The sequence below is a fragment of the Ctenopharyngodon idella genome, chromosome 5, assembly GCF_019924925.1.
Source record: "Ctenopharyngodon idella isolate HZGC_01 chromosome 5, HZGC01, whole genome shotgun sequence".
Lineage (NCBI taxonomy): Eukaryota > Metazoa > Chordata > Actinopteri > Cypriniformes > Xenocyprididae > Ctenopharyngodon > Ctenopharyngodon idella.
The window spans coordinates 33,687,008-33,708,670 of record NC_067224.1 but is presented as its reverse complement, the minus strand read 5'-3'; the positions used below and the strand labels follow the sequence as shown (position 1 = coordinate 33,708,670).

Sequence of the window (21,663 nt, the reverse complement as noted above, 5' to 3'; positions counted from 1 at the left end):
TCCACTGTCATTTATTATTAGATTATCTGATGCTGGTTAGGACTGGAATATACTACATGACTTTTGCCCAGATTTTTGTCCTGATTTACAGTCAAAGCTAGTTGCCAAAAGTCAAACCGAAAGTTTTTCAGCACAGCATCTTAAGGGAGAAATTTATGGCTTTGAAGAGCAACTTGGCGATTGTAAAAAGTACCTCAATGTTTTAAACAAATGCTGCAATGAATCCAGCGTTTTTTATTTCTGGTTCTTCTACCATCCTGATCCGGTCTTGAGGAGTCTTCTCTTTGTCTGGGTCTTGGAGCGTCTGGACTTGACTTTAACTCTGCTCCATATTAAATATATAAAGGAAACGTGTAATGTACACTCTATGTTGTAGCAACAGAGCATGATACTGTATAAAGCAGAGACAAAATGTATCCTTAAAGTAAACGTGACAGTCACATGTTTACAGTGAGTGTTGCAGGTAAATCTGTTTATATAACACCCCAGTTCTAAGCTCTTTGCATTAACTTATGGTGCCTTTCAGGTAGTTTTCTCTCAGTCTGTGTGTAGAGCACTGCCAGAGGCTGAAGTTCTGCTCACCCATGGTGCACTGCTGGATGTGATGTGCTGATATTTAAACTGAAGAACCATGAGCTCCCCACCAAGTCCTTCTCCAACCAGGTGGTTCAAAGCCCTGCGGAGGTTAGTATGACAAAAAAAAAAAAACGTTTTCGTGTGTTTAAAATGAAAAGGATGCTGGTGTCATCTAGTTTCAACTTTTTATAGTTTATGATGTCTTTTTTCCCCCATTAAATAAAAAAAAATCTCAAACTATTATATACAGTGCATTTGTGACTATAGAAAACACCAATTTATACCCACTTGCTCTGATTTTCTGGGAACTTTGTAATTCTCATTTTTAAAAATAGAACCAATGAGTTTTAGTTCAGACAAACTATAGCGAAAGGAAAAAGATGTTGCGTTTCAGACTGATTGTGGTGATAAAATGACTGCTTTATAGCAAGTTGGCATTGGTAAAGTCCTTTATGCTCTCCAAAGATGCATTTATTTGATTAAAAATGAACAAAGTAACTGTATAATATTGTTACAGTTTAAAGTTGCTCTCTATTTTAATATATAACATTTCTGTGATGTAAAAGCTGAATTTTCAGTCAGCATCATTTCTCCACTCTTCAGTGTCACATGATCCTTCAGAAATCATTCTAATATGATGATTTGGTGCTCAAGAAACCTTTTTTTTATGTTCTAAACGGTTTAATATTTAAATGGAAACTCTGATATAATTTTTTCAGGATTCTTTGATTAATAGAAAGTTCAAAAAATGTATTTGAGTAGAAATGTATTGTAACATAAATGTCTTTAATATCACTTTTGATCAATTTAATGGAGGTGTCAATTTAATTTTAATTTTTTCTTTAATTTAAATTTCACTCACTCAAACCTCACTCAGCATTTAGATCAGAGATGGGCAACTTGGGTCCTGGAGGGCCACTGTCCTGCAGAATTTAGCTCCAACCCTGATATAAACTCAATTGCCTGTAGCTTTCTAGTAATCCTGAAGAAACTGATTAACTTTTTCAGGTGTGTTTGATTAGGGCTGGAGCTGAACTCTGCAGGATAGTGGCCCTCCAGGACCCAAGTTGCCCATCCCTGATTTAGATGGTAGTGGTTGTATTTCAGGACAAGGATAGAGGATGTGTGTCTGAAGAGTGGAGCAACAGCATGTTCAGAGGTCCTGAAGAGAGCCAGAGCAGCTTTCAGGGCCAGACGAACAGCCCAGGATAGCTTCAGACTGGCCCAGCTGGAGGCATTGGTGCGCATGTTGATGGACCACGAGTGTGACTTTGTAGATGCTCTTGGAAGGGATGTGCATAAGGTAATATAACAAGGGTTTTACAAATAAGTCAGCTAAACTAATTATCAAATGATTTAAATTGCCATAGTTTTCGCATTGTAGTCTGGTTTAACTATAGTGTGGTGGAGGAGACGGTAGTCACCACAGGTAAAAGCATGATGGATCCTCATTACTGTTTTTTTTTTTTTTTTTTTTAAACAAACTGTGGCATTTAAGCACATTTAAAAACTACAACTGCCATTTGATAGTTTCAAGTCTTATGGTTACCAAAGCTGCTTTTATTTGATTAAAAATATAGTAAAAAACTGTAATGTTGTGAAATATTATTCACTGTTTTCTATTTTAATATATTGTAAAATGCCATTTATTCCTGTGGTGGCAAAGCTGAATTTTTAGCAGCTTTTACTTTCAGAAACAGTGATACATTTTTATTTTCCAGAATTCTTTGATGAATAGAAAGTTCGAAAGAACAGCATTTATTTGAAATATAACTTTCTTGTAACAATGTCTTTATGGTCAATTTTGATCAATTTAATCCATCCTTGATGAATAAAAGTATGCTTTATTTTGATGGTCCACTTTAGACATTCTGTTGTCTATAAGTAACATTTCACCTACATGTCAACTAACTCTCATTAGAGTATTAGTAGACTGTCTAGTTAATATCCGCTAACACTTAATGTGATGGTCCCCTAACAGGCATTCTACTGACTATAAGTAACTTTGCAAATACATGTCAACTTATTCTACTAACCATACCAATACTAATACTGAACTATACTCTAATGAGAGGAAGTTGACATGTAGGTGCAATGTTATATTTATAGAGAACAGAATGTCGAAAGAGGACCATCAAAATAAAGTGTAACCAAAAGGGTTAATTTCTTTAAAAAAAAAAAAAAAAATACAAATTTTGAATAATAAATACTATCTTGACCCCAAGATTGAACGATTGTGTGCTTAGTATAAATTTGCTTCATTAACCTAAAAAACAACAAAAATTTTGTAAAAGTTTAAGAACTGGTCATTGAGATGACTAACCACTAAGAGATGCTCAATGTCAGTGGTGGTTTTGGAGGTTAATTTTGGTGGAATAAAACTCTGTGATCTTTCTCATACAGCCTCGCTTTGAAACAGTGATGTCAGAGCTGATGATAGTCAAAAATGAGGCTCTTCACACCATCAGCAACTTGAAGAAATGGATGGAGCCGCAACATGTAGAGCGCAACTGGGTATAAACTGAGAGAAGTGACTGAAATAGCAGCAGAGACATAAAGCAGAATAAGACAGAGGACTGTTTTTGTAATGTCTTATGTTTTTGCATGGGTTATGTACAAAGCAGACACTTGCAAAAGAAACATGTTCATTCCCTGAGACACAAAGCCTCACATTGTGTTTTCTCTCAGCTTGCCAAAGTAGCTTATGACAAAGACCATAGCTGGTGTTCTCTGTCACAAGATTAGCAAGCGATTAGTATTTGCCTTTATAAACGTGTGCCAAGCAGTCAAATGATGATGACTGTAAAACTTGATGTTTTTTATGCTTCATGATGTCAACCATTTCATTCCTCTGAACCAACAACAATACAAAGTGACACTATAAAATGCACTCTTAAAAATAAACGTTCCAAAAAGGGGTTTTCACAGCGATGCCTTAGAAGAACCATTTTTTGGTTACTCAAACCTTTCAGTGATCAGAACAATTTTTTCTCAGTGTGAAGAACATTTAAAAAATCTCAAGAACCTTTTCCACTATAAAGATCCTTTTGTGGAATGGAAAGGTTCTTTGAAGGTTAAATGTTCTTAATGGAACCATAGATGCCAAAGAACCTTTATTTTTAAGAGCGTAGGATGTCTTTTTGGATGTACCCACACAGTACCCTAACCCTTAACTGAACCCTAAATTCGAATTGTTTGATAGAAATGTTGTTTCAAGGTCAACAAGGATGTTAATCCAGATTTGTTTGCCTTAGGTAAAATAGCAAAGTGGTAAAAAAGTTTTTTACCTAAAAATATTAGAACAGTGGTTCTCAAACGCGGGGACTCGGGATGATTTCAATTGTTTTCACATAATCTAACATACTGTAGTTAAAATTCTTAAAAAAAAAAAAAAAACAAAAAACAAAAAAAAACATCAAGATTTAACTTTTATTTAAAATGTAAAAATACTATTTTATTACACAATATAATTATTAATATTATTATCTATTATTGTTATTGAAGAATATACAGTTCCTGAAACTTTGGGAATCACAAAAATAATTGTGGTTTAATTAAATTTTTTTGATACTTCCAGTTTCTGTTAATAAAAAATTTTGAAAACAAGCAGCTTTATCATCATTACAGCAGAACATTCCTGAGGAAATATTACAGCTTATTTTTTGAGGCCATTGGATATTCTGTTGGACAATGTTGCCAAAGTGTTTTTCTGAAGATTACATATATTATTTGTTTGCATTTTCAACTTAGAGGTCAACTCTGTCTGTTTTATTCCCAGGCGACAGTGTTTGATGAATGCTTGGTGGTAAATGAGCCGCTGGGTGTGGTATTGATCATTGGAAACTGGACCAGTCCTCTTCAGCTCTGTCTGGTACCTTTAGTAGGTGCCATTGCAGCTGGTAAGTTTGGTTCATTCTTAATTTCTCTGCTTGCTAATGACGAGAAATCAGTTTAAAAGATCATAATTTATAGTTTTTTTTTTATTATTATATTTAGGTAACTGTGTGATTATAAGCCCATCAGAAACCTGCACTCATACAGCTGAGCTTCTGCACAGACTCATACCAGCTTACCTGGACAATGTGAGTAAAACAGCATTACTACTTTGAATCTGTCAGCAGTGTTTATTATATCCTGGTTGTTTCTAATTGTTTCACATGTGCTTCATTTTTCAGGAATGCTTTCACTCTGTTGTTGCAGCAGAACACGAAATTCCAGAAATTATAGACCTTAAATTTGATCATGTTTTCTTCTCCGGTAAGGCCTAGCTGATCCCAGAGTATTTTAAGATGTTGTGATGTCACATTGCCTATCAGATAATAGCATCAGTGAGGGCTCTGCTAAAGACCGCTTTTAGGACACATTTTCAGCATCATTACTCCAGTCTTCAATGTCACATGATCCCTCAGAAATCATTTTGATGTGCTGATTTGGTGCTTAAGAAACATTTATTATTACTATCAATGTTGAAAATAGTTGTGCTGCAGTCATTTATTTTATATAGAACTTTTCCATAACAATGTAAAAGTCTTTACTGTCACTTTTTGATCAATTTAATGCGTCCTTGTTGAGGAAAAAATAATAATTTACAGTATTTTTAAAAAATCGTACTTACCCCAAACTTTTGAACGGTAGTGTATACGGTATGAAATGTGTATGAATTTTAAATATGAATATCTATTTAAAATATTTTGCCAACTTTTAGGATTACAGTATTATTGTTGTCCTCAAAACGAACTAAAAGCCACAAAACTTTAACTGTGATGATCTTTAAAGCCTTTAACAGTCTTTAATTTTAAAACTCACACACACTTCTCAGAGGGCTGCAGCTTTATGGATTTATGTATTTGTGAGATTTCCAAGTCTTTTGTACTAACAGCTTTAATTCTGTTTTCTTTCAGGCGATAAAGAGAATGGGATTAAAGTAGCTCAAGCTGCTGCTCGCACACTAGCTTGTGTGACTCTGGTACTGAGTGGTAAAAACCCTTGTTATGTTGATAGTCAATGTGACATCAACACCACGGCTCGTCGCATTACCTGGGCACGATTTCATAATGCTGGCCAAAGTGCTGTGGCACCTGACTACATCTTGTGCCATGTAGATGCCAAAGAAAACCTCCTGCAGGCCCTCCGCTGTGCACTCCAGCAGTTCTATGGGACCGATCCATGTGAGTCCAGGAGCTTTGGCAGAATAGTGAATGAGGAGATCTTCAACAAGGCCAAAGACCAGCTGTGCCGATCTGGAAAGGTGTTTATAGGGGGTCAGGTGAATGAGATGGAGAGGTACATTGGTGAGTGGAAGCAGTGTGGCATTGCCAGACATTATTTTATTCAAATTCTAATGAAGTCCAATGTGTTGAGTTATATATGTGTTTTTCTTCAACAATGGGCACTTGTATAGCCCAGGGTTTGTTTGTTTATTTATTTATTTATTGATTGATTTCAGACTCTTTTTTTAGTTATATAAAGGTCACATTAAACTGTCTTGGGTTTTTTATTTTATTTATTATGCCTTTATTTATATTTGCTATGATTATAATGCCCTTTATGTATAGAATGAATTGTTTTACCCTTAAAATATGTGAAAATAAATTATTAAAACCAAGCAAAAATATTATCATCTAAACACACACAGGAATAATAAGCAATTTTAGTATTTATTGTATGAAAAATATTTATATCATTTTTATTTTATTTTATTTCAACTGTCCCTTATTTTCAGTGTAATTTCCAACACAGCAAACAGTTTTGGCCCAATTAATTATTTTAATATTATTTTTGCGATGCTTCCAATTAAACTGTACTTAATTATACAAAAAATCCTCCATACATAAATAAATAAGTGGCACCAAATCCAGAAAAAAAAAAAAAATTGCCTAAAAGGCATAATTATTGAAAATGATTGTATTTTCTGATATTTCAAACTGAAGCACCAACTGTTCTGATGGAGGTCATGGAGTCTGATCCAATCATGCAGCATAATGTTTTTGGACCCATCCTTCCCATACTGACGGTCCAGGATGCAGATGAGGCTGTGACTTTCATCAATTCCAGAGAGAAACCTCTGTGTGTGTATGCTTACTCCAGTAACAACAAGGTAAATACTTCCCCTACAACCCATAGGCATAGTTACATTTAAATTATATATCGTATATATGTCACTCATAAACACATGCGTTTACTCTCACTCTTATTCTAAGGTGATTTCAAAGATAATGAATGAAACATCCAGCGGAAGTTTCTGTTTGAATGACTGCGTCTTACAGAGTGTGATGGTGGGAATGCCTTTCGGAGGAGTTGGTGAGGCACTCTTTTTATGTGATTACAGCATGTATAGAAATCAGGCAGCGCAAACACTATTTGCTAATGAGTTTAATCATCAAAATCGTGAATCCAGTAAACACTCAGGATTTCTTTGACAGGTGCCAGTGGAATGGGCTCCTATCATGGTCAGTACAGTTTTGATGCATTCTCTCATAAGAAGTCCTGCCTTCTGCGAACCACCCGGATTGAGTGCATGACATTCTTGCGTTATCCACCTTATGAGGACCGCAACCTGTCCTTGGTCAGCCTGGCCAGCTCTCTGAATCTGAAGAGTCAGGGTTGGTGCACTATTCTGTAAGAACCATTGCTGCAGTGAGGACACAAATCAAATGCCTTTTTACCCTCACTGTGGGAAAGTCTCTTTAAATATTTAATAAAAAACTATCTTTAAACCCATGTATAAACTTATGTATTAAAACACAGGAATGTTCATTGATTCTGTACTGTAGAACTCACTATTGTATGCAGCTGTCTGCAACCCACTGTACAACTATACAGAATGTTGTAACGCTACAATATCTGCAGGGACAGTCCTCTTGGAGTAAACTGCATTTTTATGTTTCCATTTATCCAAAGTTACTTACAAATGAGAATAATACAATAATGCAAGTTATTGATTCAATGGAGAAAACAACACTATTGCTATTTGTCATGGAAACATACACTACCGTTCAAAAGCTTAGGGTCAGTAATCTTTTTTTTTTTTTTAAGAAATTAATACTTTTATTCATCAAGGATGCATTAAATTGATCAAAAGTGAAAGTAAAGACATTTACAATGTTACAAAAGAGTTCTTTCTCAAATAAATGCTGTTCTTTTGAACATTGTTCATCAAAATGTATTACAGATTCCACAAAAATATTAAGCAACTCAAAATGTTTTCAACATTTATGATAAGAAATTATTCTTGAGCACCAAATCATCAAATTAGAATGATTTGTGAAAGATCATGTGACACTGAAAATGTATAATTACCATCACAGGAATAAATTACATTTTAAAATATAGTAGGATAAAAGGGGTTGTTTGAAATTGTAATATTTCACAATATTACTGTTTTTATTGTATATTTGATCAAATAAAGGCACCCTTGGAGAGCACAAGAGACTCCTTTCAAAAACATAAAAAATACTTACCGACCCCAAACTTTTGAAAGGTAGTGTAGATAAAAATGCAAGACTGATTCATTTTATACTTTGATTAATTTATATATTTCATAAAATCAACATCATTTTCAGGGTACAGATGGGAATATTAAAACTAATTTACCACAGTAGTTACTCCAAGTAATACATGTATATAAAAATAAAAGACTATTTTAACTTTGCATGAAGGCAAACTATGTGATCATGAATATAATACAAAGTTTCAATAACTTTTCAGCAACTCCATCAGAAAATGATTGCAAAGTGTTAAAATGTTCCCTAAATTTTTATTGTTAGGCTTCTCAAAAACTTTATACATTGTTCTGTGTAAAAAGCCTGACCAGTGTTTTTGTATTCAGATATATATAATGGAAACAAGAGGAACATGGTTGAAATTCTAGATGAGACACTGAGATGTTTTCTTCCTCCCCTATTCAGGTCTTTTGTAGACTGTTTCTGCATTGCCCTCTTTCATTGCAGCATATCTAGCCACCGTGAACAAGTAGTCACTCAATCTGTGGAAGCAAAAAGTCTTCATTTTACTTAAATCACAATAAAATTCACAGATTCAAATGAAAACTTGCATATAATGACAATGAGAATAGAATAAGTTCATACCTGTTCAGATATCTGGCAACTTCAGGATCTGTCTCACCCGAACGAACAACAGGGGCAACGCTGTAATAGATAACATTTGATCCTGACACAGCTGTAAATAACGCAAGTGGAACTGAGAAACTTTACAGAATACTATTTGTGTGCACGTGTATGTCAGACTGACCAGCGTTCAGCCCGTCGACACACTGTTCTGGCCACATGTAAAGCTGCGCTGCTTTTCCCTCCTGACTGCAAATCGAGTAGGAGATTAAATGGCTTTTCCTCAGTAATCACATTACTTACAAAAAAAATGTAGGGCGGGACTTCATATTGTCCAACGGAAATTGATTGGATCATTATAGTTTGCTATTGCTCACACCAGTAAACACATCATCAGAGAAGAGATGTTGTTGCAAGAGGGAGGGAAAGTTCTTTTGATTAAAGATTACGAGGCACATGAATTAAAAAATAATGATGTGCACGGATAAATCATTTATAATAAATACTGCAAAATGACAAAAATATGAATTGGCAATTTTGATTTCTTAGTGACTAACAACTCAAATCAGACAGTAATTGCAATTTCCCATCTAGGGTCTAATCGCCTTTCAACTCTAGAGATTATGTAAGCATTCATATTTCTGGAACATACATACAGGAAGTATGAAGTTGGTGAGTGGAGGCAGCTCCTCTGTAAACGAATCAATCCACCTCTCCAGCTCAATCACAGCTCGAGAGCTGAACTTTGTCTTCTCTGTTTGGAACAGGAACATCAGAATTAGGCTCATATTTTACTGCTAATATATGCTATTAAGTATTTAAATGCATTTGTATATCGAAAACTTCCTTCAATTCTACTTAGAGCTTACGGATGTGACTGTCTCTAGCTGATGACCGTGGAGTGGCAATATTTGATCCTACGTCCTGTAGTACACACTGGATCTGTACAGACAGACAAGAGAAGTATGTGGACACTTATGTCACGCAAAAATGCAAACCATTTACTTAAAAACATTTTAAATCTGAGGTCAGCTGACTTTGTACATCCACTAAAATCAACTTGATATGAGTTGGTTAAAAGTAATTGCAAAAATTACTATTCATTCTGTGGAAAGGCCTAGCAAAATATATTTGCAGATGCCTTTTTATATATACAGCAATAAAATTCATGCATTTAAAGTGTGGCTTAGTTGTACAAATAATTTCAGATCCACTGTAGTTAAAATCATTCATTCTGATGCAAACATCAGAGAGAAACAGACCTTCTCCAGCTGATCTGTGAATGAATGGCCACTGTCAATGCAAAATTCTCTTGCTAACCTGAAAAAGGGAATCAGAAGTTTTATTGTTGGAAAGCATCTTACAGTCATTTGACCCACACATTATGCTACATTAACTCTATCCATTACCCAATTGCTGATGATAATTCATCTGTTGTTCCCAAAGCATCAAATATATGATCCTCCTTTGGTCTCCTCTCACCTGTGAAGGTACTGGAAAAACCTAATGAGGTGAGACATTGAAAACAGGGCAATGTTTACATAAACCTAACACTTTCAGTTTGACATGCTCTAACTCTAGCACCCAGTAACATAATTTCCAATTTTGTAGTAAATATATAATGTTGATCATTCCCAATATAAAGGCTGCCAGCACAAATGTTTACATTATTAAAATAAATAACCTTTATCTCCAGTTTTTGTGTATATCTTGGGAATTCTTCTATTTTCTTCAGATGTGCCTGCATACCTTGGAAAAGGGAGAAAACAATGGTAACGTACAAAGTAATACACTGAAGTTCATTGGCTACATTAGCCTGAAACACATGGGATATGGGCTTCAAAGCTGCAACAGTCCTTTTACCTTCTTTCATCCCCACACACCGGCTGCATCCGCTTTATGCCCATACATGTCCCTAAACGAAGGGCACGGTGAAGACTTGTGGTCCTGGTCAAATAAGATAACATCGTAAACGCTAAAACATTTCCAAACGCGCTTCTGTGTTTACTATTGACCGATTTGACAGCTTCTGCTGCCCGTAGACGGACGTTCTATCGCGCAACCTATGACGCGAGGTGGTGCGAATTGCGATTGGTGTTTTGAGAGTCGGTGACTATGAGAACTTCATCCTGATAGGCGGGTTTAGAGTCAACGATGTGAGAGACTATAGGGAAGGTTCATGTGTATGTCAATGGACAAGCCGAAGCAATGCGTTTCTGTGAATGACACTTTACCTCAGGGTTTCTCGATTATTGAGCTAAACTGTTATTTTTAAACTTCTACAAGAATAGTGCGCTGAATTTAGTTCGGTGGATGAGAACAAATATGAGATTTTAGCAAGGTTTTATTGCTTTGGTCAGCATTTACTGATACATTTTCTGCAAAAAGCTGTAAAAAACACTAATATTCAGGATGCAAACAAGAGAGTTCTTCGTTTCAGCACCAGGGAAAGTAATTCTCCACGGTGAGCATTCTGTCGTGCATGGAAAGGTGGGTGTTTAATCATCAGAGACCCCAACATTGATTTCTTTCAATTGACGAGTTTTCCCTTTTCCCCTCATTGAAGTGTTTTAGAAAGTCATTGGTTTAGAAAAATCATAGTTTTGAAGGATATTTTATTTAGGATTTTGAAAAAACTTCCAAAGCTAATGTGCTTTATGGTCCTGGAAATCATTTGGAGTAGTCTTTTCATGTTTCATGTAGTCTTTTCAAATTTGTAATTTTCATGTTTATATAAATATGTAATTTTTATGTAGTATATAGTTTTAATATCTATAGTTTTTCCATTTTGCTACAAAAATTGTGTATTATGTAAGTTGATATGTTGAGGCGATGTAGTAATTTTTATATCACTAAATGTTGGTATTACAAGTCAAATACTAACTTGAAAATTAAACCTTGTTGGGTGATTTTTAGCAAGCTGTAACATACAGAGTATCAGCTACTGTTTTGTTTTTACCAATATTTAATTAGTAGGTATTATTTAATTGCATATTATTTAATAACAACTGTTGCAGTGTTGATTTTAGGGTTAATAATGCTCAGAGTCAAAGATGAGATCATTCAGGTTTATTGTGTCCAATGTACTGCTGGAAAACTGAAACTTCTGTTCTTGATCAATCTTAAACAGGTTGCTTTGGCTGTGAGTTTGAATTTGCGCACATTCCTGCGGCTGCAGTCCACATCATCCGGTGAAGTGCGCATTAACCTCCCCAATATTGACACTTTCCTGTCCTGGGAAATAACTGCGCTGCAGCCTCTTCTGGCTGGGTGTAAAGGTGAGAGGAGATGGATGTTTGTTTTTTGTTAAAAGAATATTTCACCCAAAAATGAAAATTGTCATTATTTATTCCTGTATATTCCATGCCTCTTTATTGAAATTGTAATAATGCAGTGTCTTAAAGCAATCATCTCTGGCCTGTGTTTCTTTGACTGTTCATTGTTTTAGCAGAGCAGGGGGACTTGAAGGAACTTGACGCAGATCTTTTGAAGAGACTACGTGAATTCACGGGCATTTCAGATGATTCCACAGACACAAGAAGCATGGCAGTGTTGGCTTTCCTCTACATGTACCTGGCTGTTTTTGCGGAGTAAGAACACTGTTAAACTCTCTGCATTATTTATTAAAGTGCCTTATTATGCTTTTTTAAATATTTCCATTCGTGTAGTGTGTAATATAGCTGTTTGTGAATGTAAAAGTTCTGCAAAGAAAGTGCATGAAAAATATTTAGTTATTTTCTCTCCAAAGAAAGAACAGATTCTGAACTGCCTACATATAGGTTTGTAACAGATTTGCATAATATCCACCTATGGTTTTTATTGGCTACCTGCGAACAATATCTACAGTGATCCGACCTCAAACACTGTAGCTGTAATTGAGGCCTGGAAGAGTTTGGTTCTTGTTGTCGACATGACGAGAAGACACTGTTTTTTCCACTGCGAAATGGCAAAACAGACGCCATTGCTACTGTTTACATCACTGTGTATACAAGTGTATACAATAGCTGTTTCATTTCAGACACGCACTGTAAGCAGTTGACCAATCACAACAGACTGAGCCATCTGACCAATCAGAGCAGAGTGGCTCTTGGAAAGGAGGGGAAAATATTATTATTAGTGTTTTTTGACCTTAGATGCATGTAAACCTATTGTAGGAGACCTCCAAAACAAAATGAGGAAAATTTAAAATAGCATAATAGGGGCACTTTAAATCTGCATTTATTTGAAAGCTTCATTTGAACATTGTTGTAATATGGGCTTTTGACATTTGCTGCTGTTTTTTTTTTTTCAGAGATCTGGCCAGTATCACAGTGTCTGTGTGGTCGGAGTTGCCCACAGGAGCTGGTTTAGGCTCCAGTGCCGCCTATAATGTTTGCCTGTCTGCCGCTCTGCTGTCTGCCAGAGGGACCATATCATCTCCTCTTAGGCCACAGCAGGAGTCAGCCAGGTAACACTTCATTACAATCGATTATGGGGCTTTTATGTAGATAATGTAGGTAAAGATTGTTTCATTTACTTTTAACTCGTTAAAAGTGTTATCTTGTTAAAAGTGACTTCCTTACAGGGAGAGTCTCCCTAAAATAACCTGCAACTTTTTGGTTCCCAGGCCAGATTGTCAGAAATAAGGCTACACAATCCTCGAAATGGATACATCTGATTCAGATGATAGATTAAGCAACCAGGGAGCAGAGATATTAACGTAAAGTTCTTGTCCTTCCTCTGTCCTCTCAAAAGGATAAAAGGCTTCAAATTTAGAATTGCTCTTCTGGCCATGTTCAGTCAAATTTAGCTGCAGTGCTTCTGCAGATGATCACCCCATCATTTGTCCTGTCCTTTTCCTACTCTTTTTCTCAATAAAAGTGGCAAAAAAACAACAACAAAAAACATTAGACCTGAAGTGGTTAAATGTTTCCGAAAGATGTCTCCTAGGCTCACAAAGGCTGCATTTATTTGAGCAAAAATGCAGTAAAAACACTAATATTGTGAAAGATTAATGCAATTTAAAATAACACTTTTTTTTTTTTTTTTTTTTTTTTTATATATATATTTTAAAATGCAATTTATTCTGATGGCAAAGCTGAATTTTCAGCAGCCATTAGTTGTGCCGCTTAATATTTCTGTGGAAAGTTTTGTACCATTATAAATGTCTTGACTGACAATTTTGAACAATTTAATGCATCCTTTCCAAATTAAAGTATTAATTTCTTTTAAAAAACGTTTTCATGGCATTTTTTGTGTACCTGTTAACTGAAAATGTTGTGTTTGTGTTGTAGATGGTGTAAAGATGAGATGGAGCTGATTAACAGGTGGGCGTTCATGGGCGAGAAGATCATCCATGGTAACCCTTCAGGGGTGGATAATGCCGTGGGCACATGGGGTATGACTCTCAGCCTATGACTGCCATCTTATGCATTCATGATGCTTCTTCATTTGATGTATATGTACTATATCACTTTATGCTTTCTATAACAGGTGGCTTTTTAAGATACCATGCTGGGAATATAACTCCACTAAGCTGGTAAGATTTTACTCTGCATACATTATTTTCACAATATATTTTTTCATTATCATAAAGTTACTATTCCAATTTATCAGTAAAGTACATAAAAAGTTATTTCAGTGAACTTACAGAATTTTCTAAGTGTGTTATTGGGTTCATTTTCTCCCCAGGGTCCCCATTCTGAGAATCCTTCTCACTAACACCAAAGTACCACGTAGCACCAAAGTGCTTGTTTCTGGAGTGAAGGACAAAATTAACAAGGTAGTAAATGGCTCCTCCACACCCCTCTTCTATATTTTTATTCCTGTGCCCTTCAATTAACATAATGGCCGGTGTTGTGTGAGGGAGGAACACTCCAGGGGCCCAGTGCTGAGTGCCTTTTATAAGAGCTCCAAATGAAACACTCTGCCAACGCTACTGTGCTCTGTTACCCTGACAACGGCAGCAGGTAGCCTCACTGCTGGCACATCCTGATTTGCGAAGTGGAATTCCGGTATTATTGGGGTGGAAAAGAGTAAAGAGTCAGGACAGACTTGAAAGGGGTCATATTCTACACTTTTGTGGCATTATTAGTCAAAGAAATAAGCCATGAACAAGCATAATTTAGTTTTCCGCCATCTTTTAAAATTTGCTTTAAAGGTATGGCTGACCCAAAAATGAATCATCATGACCCACCCTCATGTCATTCCAAACCGCATGACTTACCTTCTTCTGTCGAACAAAAAAGGAGATGGTTTATAAAATATCTGGTTGATTGAATTTAGCACGATGGCAGTACATCATGCTTCAACTTGACACTTAGTAAAGCACCCAAGAGCGGATGCCATTGATTTTTTTGTGTGCCAGCCAGTACTTCACACTCCAGCCTACTAGGTGGCATAAATTCACTATTATTCTTCTTCGTCTGCCAATTTAATGGCAGCTGGCAAAACTGCATGATATTTTTAACCCCAAACCATCACAAACCCCACCCTGCTGCCGATTTCATTGGTCAACTTATCGTGCATTCATCAGTTATTAGAGAATGTCAGCGACATAGTACATTGGACTATTTTCAAATAGCAAGAGTTAGAGTTGCAGTTGTATAGAGAGATTCTGCTTGACTAAGGATGACAATTATAATTATCTTTTACTGTGACAAGCTTAAGCTGATAATTTTTCTTGATGGATAATGTTGTTCCCTCACCTGTGTTTGTGCAGCACTTATCTGTCCTTTTAGTCCTCTGCGCTGTGTTGTTTTGCAGTTTCCCTTCGTAATGAAGCCGGTTCTGGAGTCTGTCAGCGCTGTGTCCTGCACCTGTGAACAGACTCTCACAGAGATGGCCGCACACGGACCTTCAGCTGAGCACTACAACATATTAGAGGTACAATCACACAGCTTTTCCCTCATAAAGAAGGAAATGTGCATTTAATAATAGATGTATATTATTATCAGTTTTTTGCCACATTTTTTCTGTCTGAGACAAATTTGGGGAATTATAAAGATTACTTTCACGATAGGAAAAAAAATCAGCACTTTATTTAGGATTCTTTGATGAATAGAAAGGTCAAAAGAACAGCATTTATTTGAAATATATTTTTTGTAATCATGTAAATGTCTTTGTCACTTTTGTTCAATTTAATACATCCTTGCTAAATAAAATTATTACTTTATTTAAAAAAATAAAATCTCACTGACCCCAAACTTTTGAATGGTGGAGTATTTTAGATTTATTTTTGTTATTTTCTAGGCAAAACATTACTAACATTAGTAAAATTAGTTGCTGGGTTTGTATGTCATTTAATTTTTGCATGTAAATGAGTTGGTCCAAATGGACATGGGCTGGTGACATAAAATTCCCAATCAGTTGTGACCAAATCTTAGCTTAAACATACAGTCTGAAATAAATGAAAGTTGCTGTTTCACAGTCTGCCTTTACTTTAACCCAAGATGTCTCTGGGGTCATATAGTACTCTCTGACTCATATCTATCACATTTGCAACAAACAGAAAATGTTGTGTAGTGAACAACCCATATAATGATCAATTACAGTTTACTGTATTCCTGCAAATCTTGTTACATTATACAAGAGCAGAGATGCTATTTTGTTGTTGACACATCGCCCAGCAGTTTGCGCATTTACATGTTAATTTGAGTTGTGCACGAGCGAAGCAAGTTTGAATCTTTATCCTGTTCCTCTGTTTCTGCCCATAATTTCCTGTCCTCCCTCAAATTTTCCTTTAAATAAAAAGTGGCAAAAGACCAAAGAAATGATCAATATTTTTATTCAGAGAAAGCCCTTATGGATGGATGGATTTTATTGATCCTTTTTAGACTGTGTGTCATTTGTCATCAGGAGCTGATTGATATAAACCAGCACCATCTGAACGTGATGGGTGTGGGTCACTCATCTCTGGACACACTGTGTAGGGTCACTCTGGCCAGGGGGCTGCACAGCAAACTGACGGGGGCAGGAGGAGGAGGCTGTGGAATCACTCTCCTACGACCAGGTACCAATACACACACCAGAGTAACAGAAAAAAGATTTTGGTGCTTGTCCATGCATAAAATCAGTGCCTTTATGCTAGAATGTTATAGGTGGTTGCTAGGGCTCAGTGTTGGGGAAAGTTACTTTTAAAAGTAATGCATTACAATATTGAGTTACTCCCTAAAAATTTAACTAATGGTGTTGCTTAGTTATGCGTTACGTTACTTTTGTGTTACGTTACTTTTGTGTTACTTTTTCTCACCTGGCCTGGGCTTGCTTCTTTGTTTTTTTAATAACAACAAAAATTCTATTGGCAAATGTAAAGGCCCTTTCACACCAAAAGTGAAATGAGTAAGCCTCAGGCTGAAGGAATTGCAAATTCATGCCTGTACAGTAGAGGGCGCAGCTTAAACAAACCTCTCATCTGTGCTGCCATTCTGGATCGCAGAAGAAAAGGACAGGAGAAGGTTCAACGCTCTTACTTCAGCAATAAAAAAAACACACACACAAATGTGGTTTAACTAATTTTACTAATTTTTATTTATTTTTTTTTCATTTTTGCTTATTCATATTTTTGTGCAACTGAGATGAGTAAAGCCGTGTGTCCACCAAAGCGATTTTTCCCACGGCTAGCGTAATGTTTCAATGGAACGCCACGTTTTTAAAATGGCAGGAGCGCAATGAGGCGCTGAGCGTCTATTTCACGCTGAAGCGCTGAGTGCTCTGTGTTTTTACCGTGAGCTGAAGAATGTTCAACTGTGGGTAAAACGCAGCGCTCATCACTGTCACTTTTTACATAGCTGTCCAATCACAGTGGAGGAGGGCGGAACAAATACAAATACAACCTACCACCACATTCTGCTTGTACAATGTCATCAGATGACAACAACAATCATAATAACGAAACAAAATAACATGGGGATAGGAGAGCTGTCGGTCAATAAATGGGAAAACAAAGTAACTTGCGTTTCTTATTTGAAGAAGTAACTCAGATATTTTGCGTTACTTTACTAGTTATTTGAAAAAAAAAAGTAATCCGATTACGTAACTTGCATTACTTGTAATGGGTTACTAGGGCTTTGTGATGCATTTGTGTAGACAACTAGATAACCTTCTGTCAGTTCTGACACCTGATTTATTATAATTGTCCCAATCGTTGTTTTTGTATGAAATGTCTTCATGGAACCCTACTGTGTATATTTTGGAAATGCTACCTGTGGTTAATCAGTCTGATTGTTGCGTATTGTTTGAAAAGTCTCCATGAGGGTGGCACCCTGCAGGCTGCATGACTGTTTAATGCGATTTGTGAGGTAAATCTTGCTTGTCACTCTTGTCTGACAAAGCTAACAACTTGACGCAGCAGCTGTCAGACTGGGCCACACTCTTTGTTTATGCCTGAAGCCACTAACGCATTGAATTTTAATCAGGATCTTAGAACCCTCAAAAACAGCCTCTATAAAGAGGAGATACAATGCAGGAAGAAGCCGGGCAATGTTTATGATGTGATGTTGTTAGCCTAGCAGCTTGAGTATGTGACATTGTCTTTTCTAGGCATGGCTTGTTAGAGCTGAATTGAGATTTCTGAGGTAAAGTCCTTTTCTTCATTTGATTTGCAGACAGGATTAGTCTTTTTCAGCTGTTGTGTGTCCAGTCGCTCCTTTAAATCAGGTTGTTTACCATCTCAGCGTTATTTAAAGTGCCCCATTAGGCTTTTTCGGGTATTACCTTTCATGTCGTGTGTTCTATAGTTGTTAATTGTCTCCCAAAAGAAAAAAACGATTATGAACTGCCTGAAACAATTCGTCAGTAATTCCAGTTTTACTCCCTGCACAAACCTATGTAGGTTTGTAACAAATTAGCATAATTCCAGCCTATGGTCTTCATTGGCTGCCCGCGAACAACGTCTACTTTGACCCGCCCTCAAATACTGTAGTTGTAGCTGAGGCCTGAAGGAGTACTCACTGGACACTGTTTTCTGTGCTGCAAAAGAAAATCCACTTTGCATACACTCGAATTGATAAGGTAAAACCGTCGGCATCATTACTGTTTGTATAACTGTGCAAGCACTGAGGAAGAAACTGAAACTGAAATTCAGACATGGTAATGGGCATTTAGTTTCCGACACACGCTGTAAGCAGTCGAACAGTCACAACAGACTGGGCCATCTGACCAATCAGAGCAGAGTAGGCTCTTGGAAAGGAGGGGTTCAGAGAGACCAAATACTTTATTGAACTATTTCAGACACTGTGAGAAAAAAGGTGATGCTTCAGTGTATATTTTGCGAAAATAAAGAGTTTCTTATCAGCCACGGTAATGCACACACACACACACACACACACACACACACTGATTCTTGGGTGTCATGTTTGAGGGTTTGGCAGATTGTCAGACCACCTGAATATGGTCAGTGCTCCTGACACAAACAACTGGGAAAAAAAGTTTTTTAGCAGGAACAATGTTGTGAAGACATGAGATACAAATAACAACAATAACAATAACATTTTCATATGAAGTTTGTTTCTCTTTATTTCCCACATGCTCCTTACATGTTAAGTTGTGCTGTTCATGCAAGAGACAAATATGAATCCAATCCTCCCTATAATAATATAATATAATATAATATAATATAATATAATATAATATAATATAATATAATTCACTACTGTGAAAAAGTTTGGGGTTGGTATCTTCAATGATCCTTCAGAAATCATTCTAATATGATGATCTGGTGCTCAAACATTTCTTATCAATGTTGAAAACAGTTGGGCTGCTTTATATTTTTGTGGAAACCATGATACATTTGTTTTCAGGATTTTTTTTTAATGATTAGACAGTTCAAAAGAACAGCATTTCTTTTGTAGCAGTGTAAATGTCTTTACTATCACTTTTCATCAATTTAATGCATCCTTGCTGAATAAAAGTATTAATTTATTTCTTTTTTTAAATGTACCGACCCTAAACTTTTGATATTATAATATAATATAATATAATATAATATAATATAATATATTATATTATATTATATTATATTATATTATATTATATTATATTATATTATATTATATTATATTATATTAGTCAAACCAACATTTATTCAGGCACCTTGAACATTTCCTTATTACAGTTTATTCACTATAGTTAAACTGTGTCAGAAAAAATTATGTCAGATAACACTTAAGCAAAACATGGTCAGGTCAAAGTGTCTGAATAATTTTTGGTCCCAAATTTGTATCAATTTTACTGGTAGTCCACTGTATGAAGAATTTTTGGGTATAATATGTCACAGTTTACTTTATTTTGCTATCCTCACTTACTTAAATGAACTATGTTGATGCAGGAATTACACATTTACACAATTTAGCTTAAACTCCATGGAGCTTTTGTTTTGTTGAAAGTAATTTTTCTAGGTCTTGTTGTTAATGCGTATGTTTTTGTATTTTTTGTTTGCAGAGACCGATACATCAGTGATTCAGAGCACCGTTGAGGAGTTAAAGTCTTGTGGCTTTGACTGCTGGGAGACCAGTATTGGAGCTCCTGGGGTACAGCAGCACTCTTCTGCTGCACTCAGTCAGGATATCCTGAAGATCCTCTACAGCTACTGAGACACAAAGAAAACACTGTACTTTATGCTTCGTCCTTATCATTAGCACGAATGCTCATTGCTGCTGTTAATCTGGATCTTGGTTCAACAAATGTAGTTAATAATCAGACTTGGAAAATGTTATATTAAAAATTGGAAAATAATATAAAACATAAGCTTATCATCTGTTGAATTAAGAAATATCTATTTGTATTATTACATTCAAAGTGCTTATGCATTGTAAGCATCAAACTCAGTACGTTTTTATATGACACTAGATGGCAGCAGAGTGTAAGACATGGATTTAATACTGTCAATTTTAGACAGTGTGTATGGAATCCAAATAATAGATATTTTTAGAAATTTTTTTTTAAATTAATTAAAAAATAATATTTAATAAATTCCAATCTTCTTTTTCATAAAAAGCTGTGTTGCACAAGATTATTATTTCTTGGCCTGTCTGTGTATTCCTAGCAAATATAGTACGATCATCTCATCTGCCAAAATGTTTCTCAACAAGGATCACATTTCTGACCAGAACTAGCACAGCTTGGAGCATTTTGGACTGAGTACAGCCGCTGTATTATTGTCACTAAACCCAAAGTAATTACTTTTCAGTTCTTTGCTCTTTGTCAGAATATTTTGCACCGGAACAGTTTTGAAGCCAAGTAGTGGATGCAAGGATGCGTTTTGGCTGTCGACCAGACGCAGCCCAAGTTGATCTGTGAAGCGCAGTGATGAAATAAACGCTCTGCACTTAGAGCGGAGCACATTTCCCCACAGTCCCAGGAGAGGGGTGTAATTTTAGTGGTGTTTTGTGAGGAACAGATAAAGAGGGCTATCTTAAGCGCACAAGACCTGGAGCTAGAGAAAAGGAAATGGATTTGCACTGAGATGAATGTGTTCCTGTAAACTGAAGGCCGGCAGAAGGACAGAGCCTCTTATGCTTGAACAAGTCAGTTTAAGAAGACCTAGGGAGGTCAGAGACATCTTTGAAAGTGAGTGCTACCAGTTTTGTAAATGTGAAGACAACAGCATGTTTAATCCAGGTGCATCATTTTGGAAGTGAGGGGGCCATAATGTACAGCGTAAGACCAGGCCGGTTACAGCTGCTTAAACTAGTCTTACAAGTTAGTCTTCTAATTTTTTTCTTCAAGACTGGTCATAACTTTTTAAGTCCGTTACATAAAAAGGCAGATTGGTCTAATATGAATCCGAAAAGTAAGACTGATTAGCCGTAACTAATTGCTAGTTGGTCACACCAGTTCTTAAGACACAGTCTCAACTTAGCAGCAGTGTTTATGCAACAGGCCCCAGTTTTCTTGGCAAGTCTTATTTTCTTCCTTTTTTCTTAAAGTGTTAGTTCATCCAAAAATAATAATTATGTAATTTATTACTCACCCTCATGTCGTTCCACACCCGTAAGACCTTCGTTCATCTTCAGAACACAAATTAGGATATTTTTGATAAAAT

At 36.1% G+C, this 21,663-nt stretch overlaps 3 protein-coding genes across 5 annotated transcripts; 2 read left to right on the top strand and 1 right to left on the bottom strand.

Moving 5' to 3' along the window:
* The first annotated feature begins 122 nt into the window (after nucleotides 1-122).
* aldh3b2 (aldehyde dehydrogenase 3 family, member B2) lies at nucleotides 123-7,296 on the top strand. 2 transcript variants are annotated; one of them, XM_051894021.1, is made up of 10 exons: nucleotides 123-684; nucleotides 1,684-1,879; nucleotides 2,980-3,090; nucleotides 4,355-4,475; nucleotides 4,573-4,658; nucleotides 4,752-4,833; nucleotides 5,478-5,867; nucleotides 6,507-6,673; nucleotides 6,777-6,876; nucleotides 6,999-7,296. In XM_051894021.1, exons 1-10 carry the CDS (start codon nucleotides 632-634, stop codon nucleotides 7,196-7,198), a joined length of 1,506 nt encoding a protein of 501 aa, XP_051749981.1. In that variant the 5' UTR covers nucleotides 123-631; the 3' UTR covers nucleotides 7,199-7,296. The 2 variants fall into 2 exon arrangements, with proteins under 2 accessions (XP_051749981.1, XP_051749980.1); XM_051894020.1 differs by lacking the exon at nucleotides 123-684 and having other exon boundaries at nucleotides 1,602-1,879.
* A 1,016-nt stretch (nucleotides 7,297-8,312) lies between these two features.
* On the bottom strand, nucleotides 8,313-10,737 carry mmab (metabolism of cobalamin associated B). The gene is made up of 9 exons (XM_051894025.1): nucleotides 10,506-10,737; nucleotides 10,327-10,391; nucleotides 10,052-10,145; nucleotides 9,905-9,962; nucleotides 9,512-9,584; nucleotides 9,299-9,396; nucleotides 8,827-8,891; nucleotides 8,664-8,723; nucleotides 8,313-8,560 (listed from the first exon to the last, which is right to left on the bottom strand). The coding sequence occupies exons 1-9, from the start codon at nucleotides 10,607-10,609 to the stop codon at nucleotides 8,476-8,478; spliced, it is 702 nt and encodes a 233-aa protein (XP_051749985.1). The 5' UTR covers nucleotides 10,610-10,737; the 3' UTR covers nucleotides 8,313-8,475.
* Nucleotides 10,738-10,809: 72 nt separating this feature from the next.
* mvk (mevalonate kinase) lies at nucleotides 10,810-20,604 on the top strand. Of its 2 annotated transcripts, none has more exons than XM_051894022.1 (10): nucleotides 10,810-11,132; nucleotides 11,773-11,920; nucleotides 12,091-12,232; nucleotides 12,934-13,089; nucleotides 13,916-14,019; nucleotides 14,115-14,160; nucleotides 14,313-14,403; nucleotides 15,387-15,506; nucleotides 16,479-16,632; nucleotides 20,061-20,604. In XM_051894022.1, exons 1-10 carry the CDS (start codon nucleotides 11,055-11,057, stop codon nucleotides 20,210-20,212), a joined length of 1,191 nt encoding a protein of 396 aa, XP_051749982.1. In that variant the 5' UTR covers nucleotides 10,810-11,054; the 3' UTR covers nucleotides 20,213-20,604. The 2 variants fall into 2 exon arrangements, with proteins under 2 accessions (XP_051749982.1, XP_051749983.1); XM_051894023.1 differs by having other exon boundaries at nucleotides 10,811-11,132; nucleotides 12,094-12,232; nucleotides 20,061-20,603.
* Nucleotides 20,605-21,663: the final 1,059 nt, after the last annotated feature.

Coding starts and splice junctions, on each gene's coding strand:
- mmab (XM_051894025.1), bottom strand. CDS start 10,609: ATGTTATCTTATTTGACCAGGACCACAAGTCTTCACCGTGCCCTTCGT. Junction 9,585..9,904: donor TCACAGATCAGCTGGAGAAG/GTCTGTTTCTCT, acceptor CTGTCTGTACAG/ATCCAGTGTGTACTACAGGA. Junction 9,397..9,511: donor AGCTAGAGACAGTCACATCC/GTAAGCTCTAAG, acceptor TGTTCCAAACAG/AGAAGACAAAGTTCAGCTCT.
- mvk (XM_051894022.1), top strand. CDS start 11,055: ATGCAAACAAGAGAGTTCTTCGTTTCAGCACCAGGGAAAGTAATTCTC. Junction 12,233..12,933: donor TACCTGGCTGTTTTTGCGGA/GTAAGAACACTG, acceptor TTTTTTTTTCAG/AGATCTGGCCAGTATCACAG. Junction 14,404..15,386: donor TGAAGGACAAAATTAACAAG/GTAGTAAATGGC, acceptor GTTGTTTTGCAG/TTTCCCTTCGTAATGAAGCC.
- aldh3b2 (XM_051894021.1), top strand. CDS start 632: ATGAGCTCCCCACCAAGTCCTTCTCCAACCAGGTGGTTCAAAGCCCTG. Junction 4,476..4,572: donor AGTAGGTGCCATTGCAGCTG/GTAAGTTTGGTT, acceptor TATTATATTTAG/GTAACTGTGTGATTATAAGC. Junction 4,659..4,751: donor TACCAGCTTACCTGGACAAT/GTGAGTAAAACA, acceptor TTCATTTTTCAG/GAATGCTTTCACTCTGTTGT.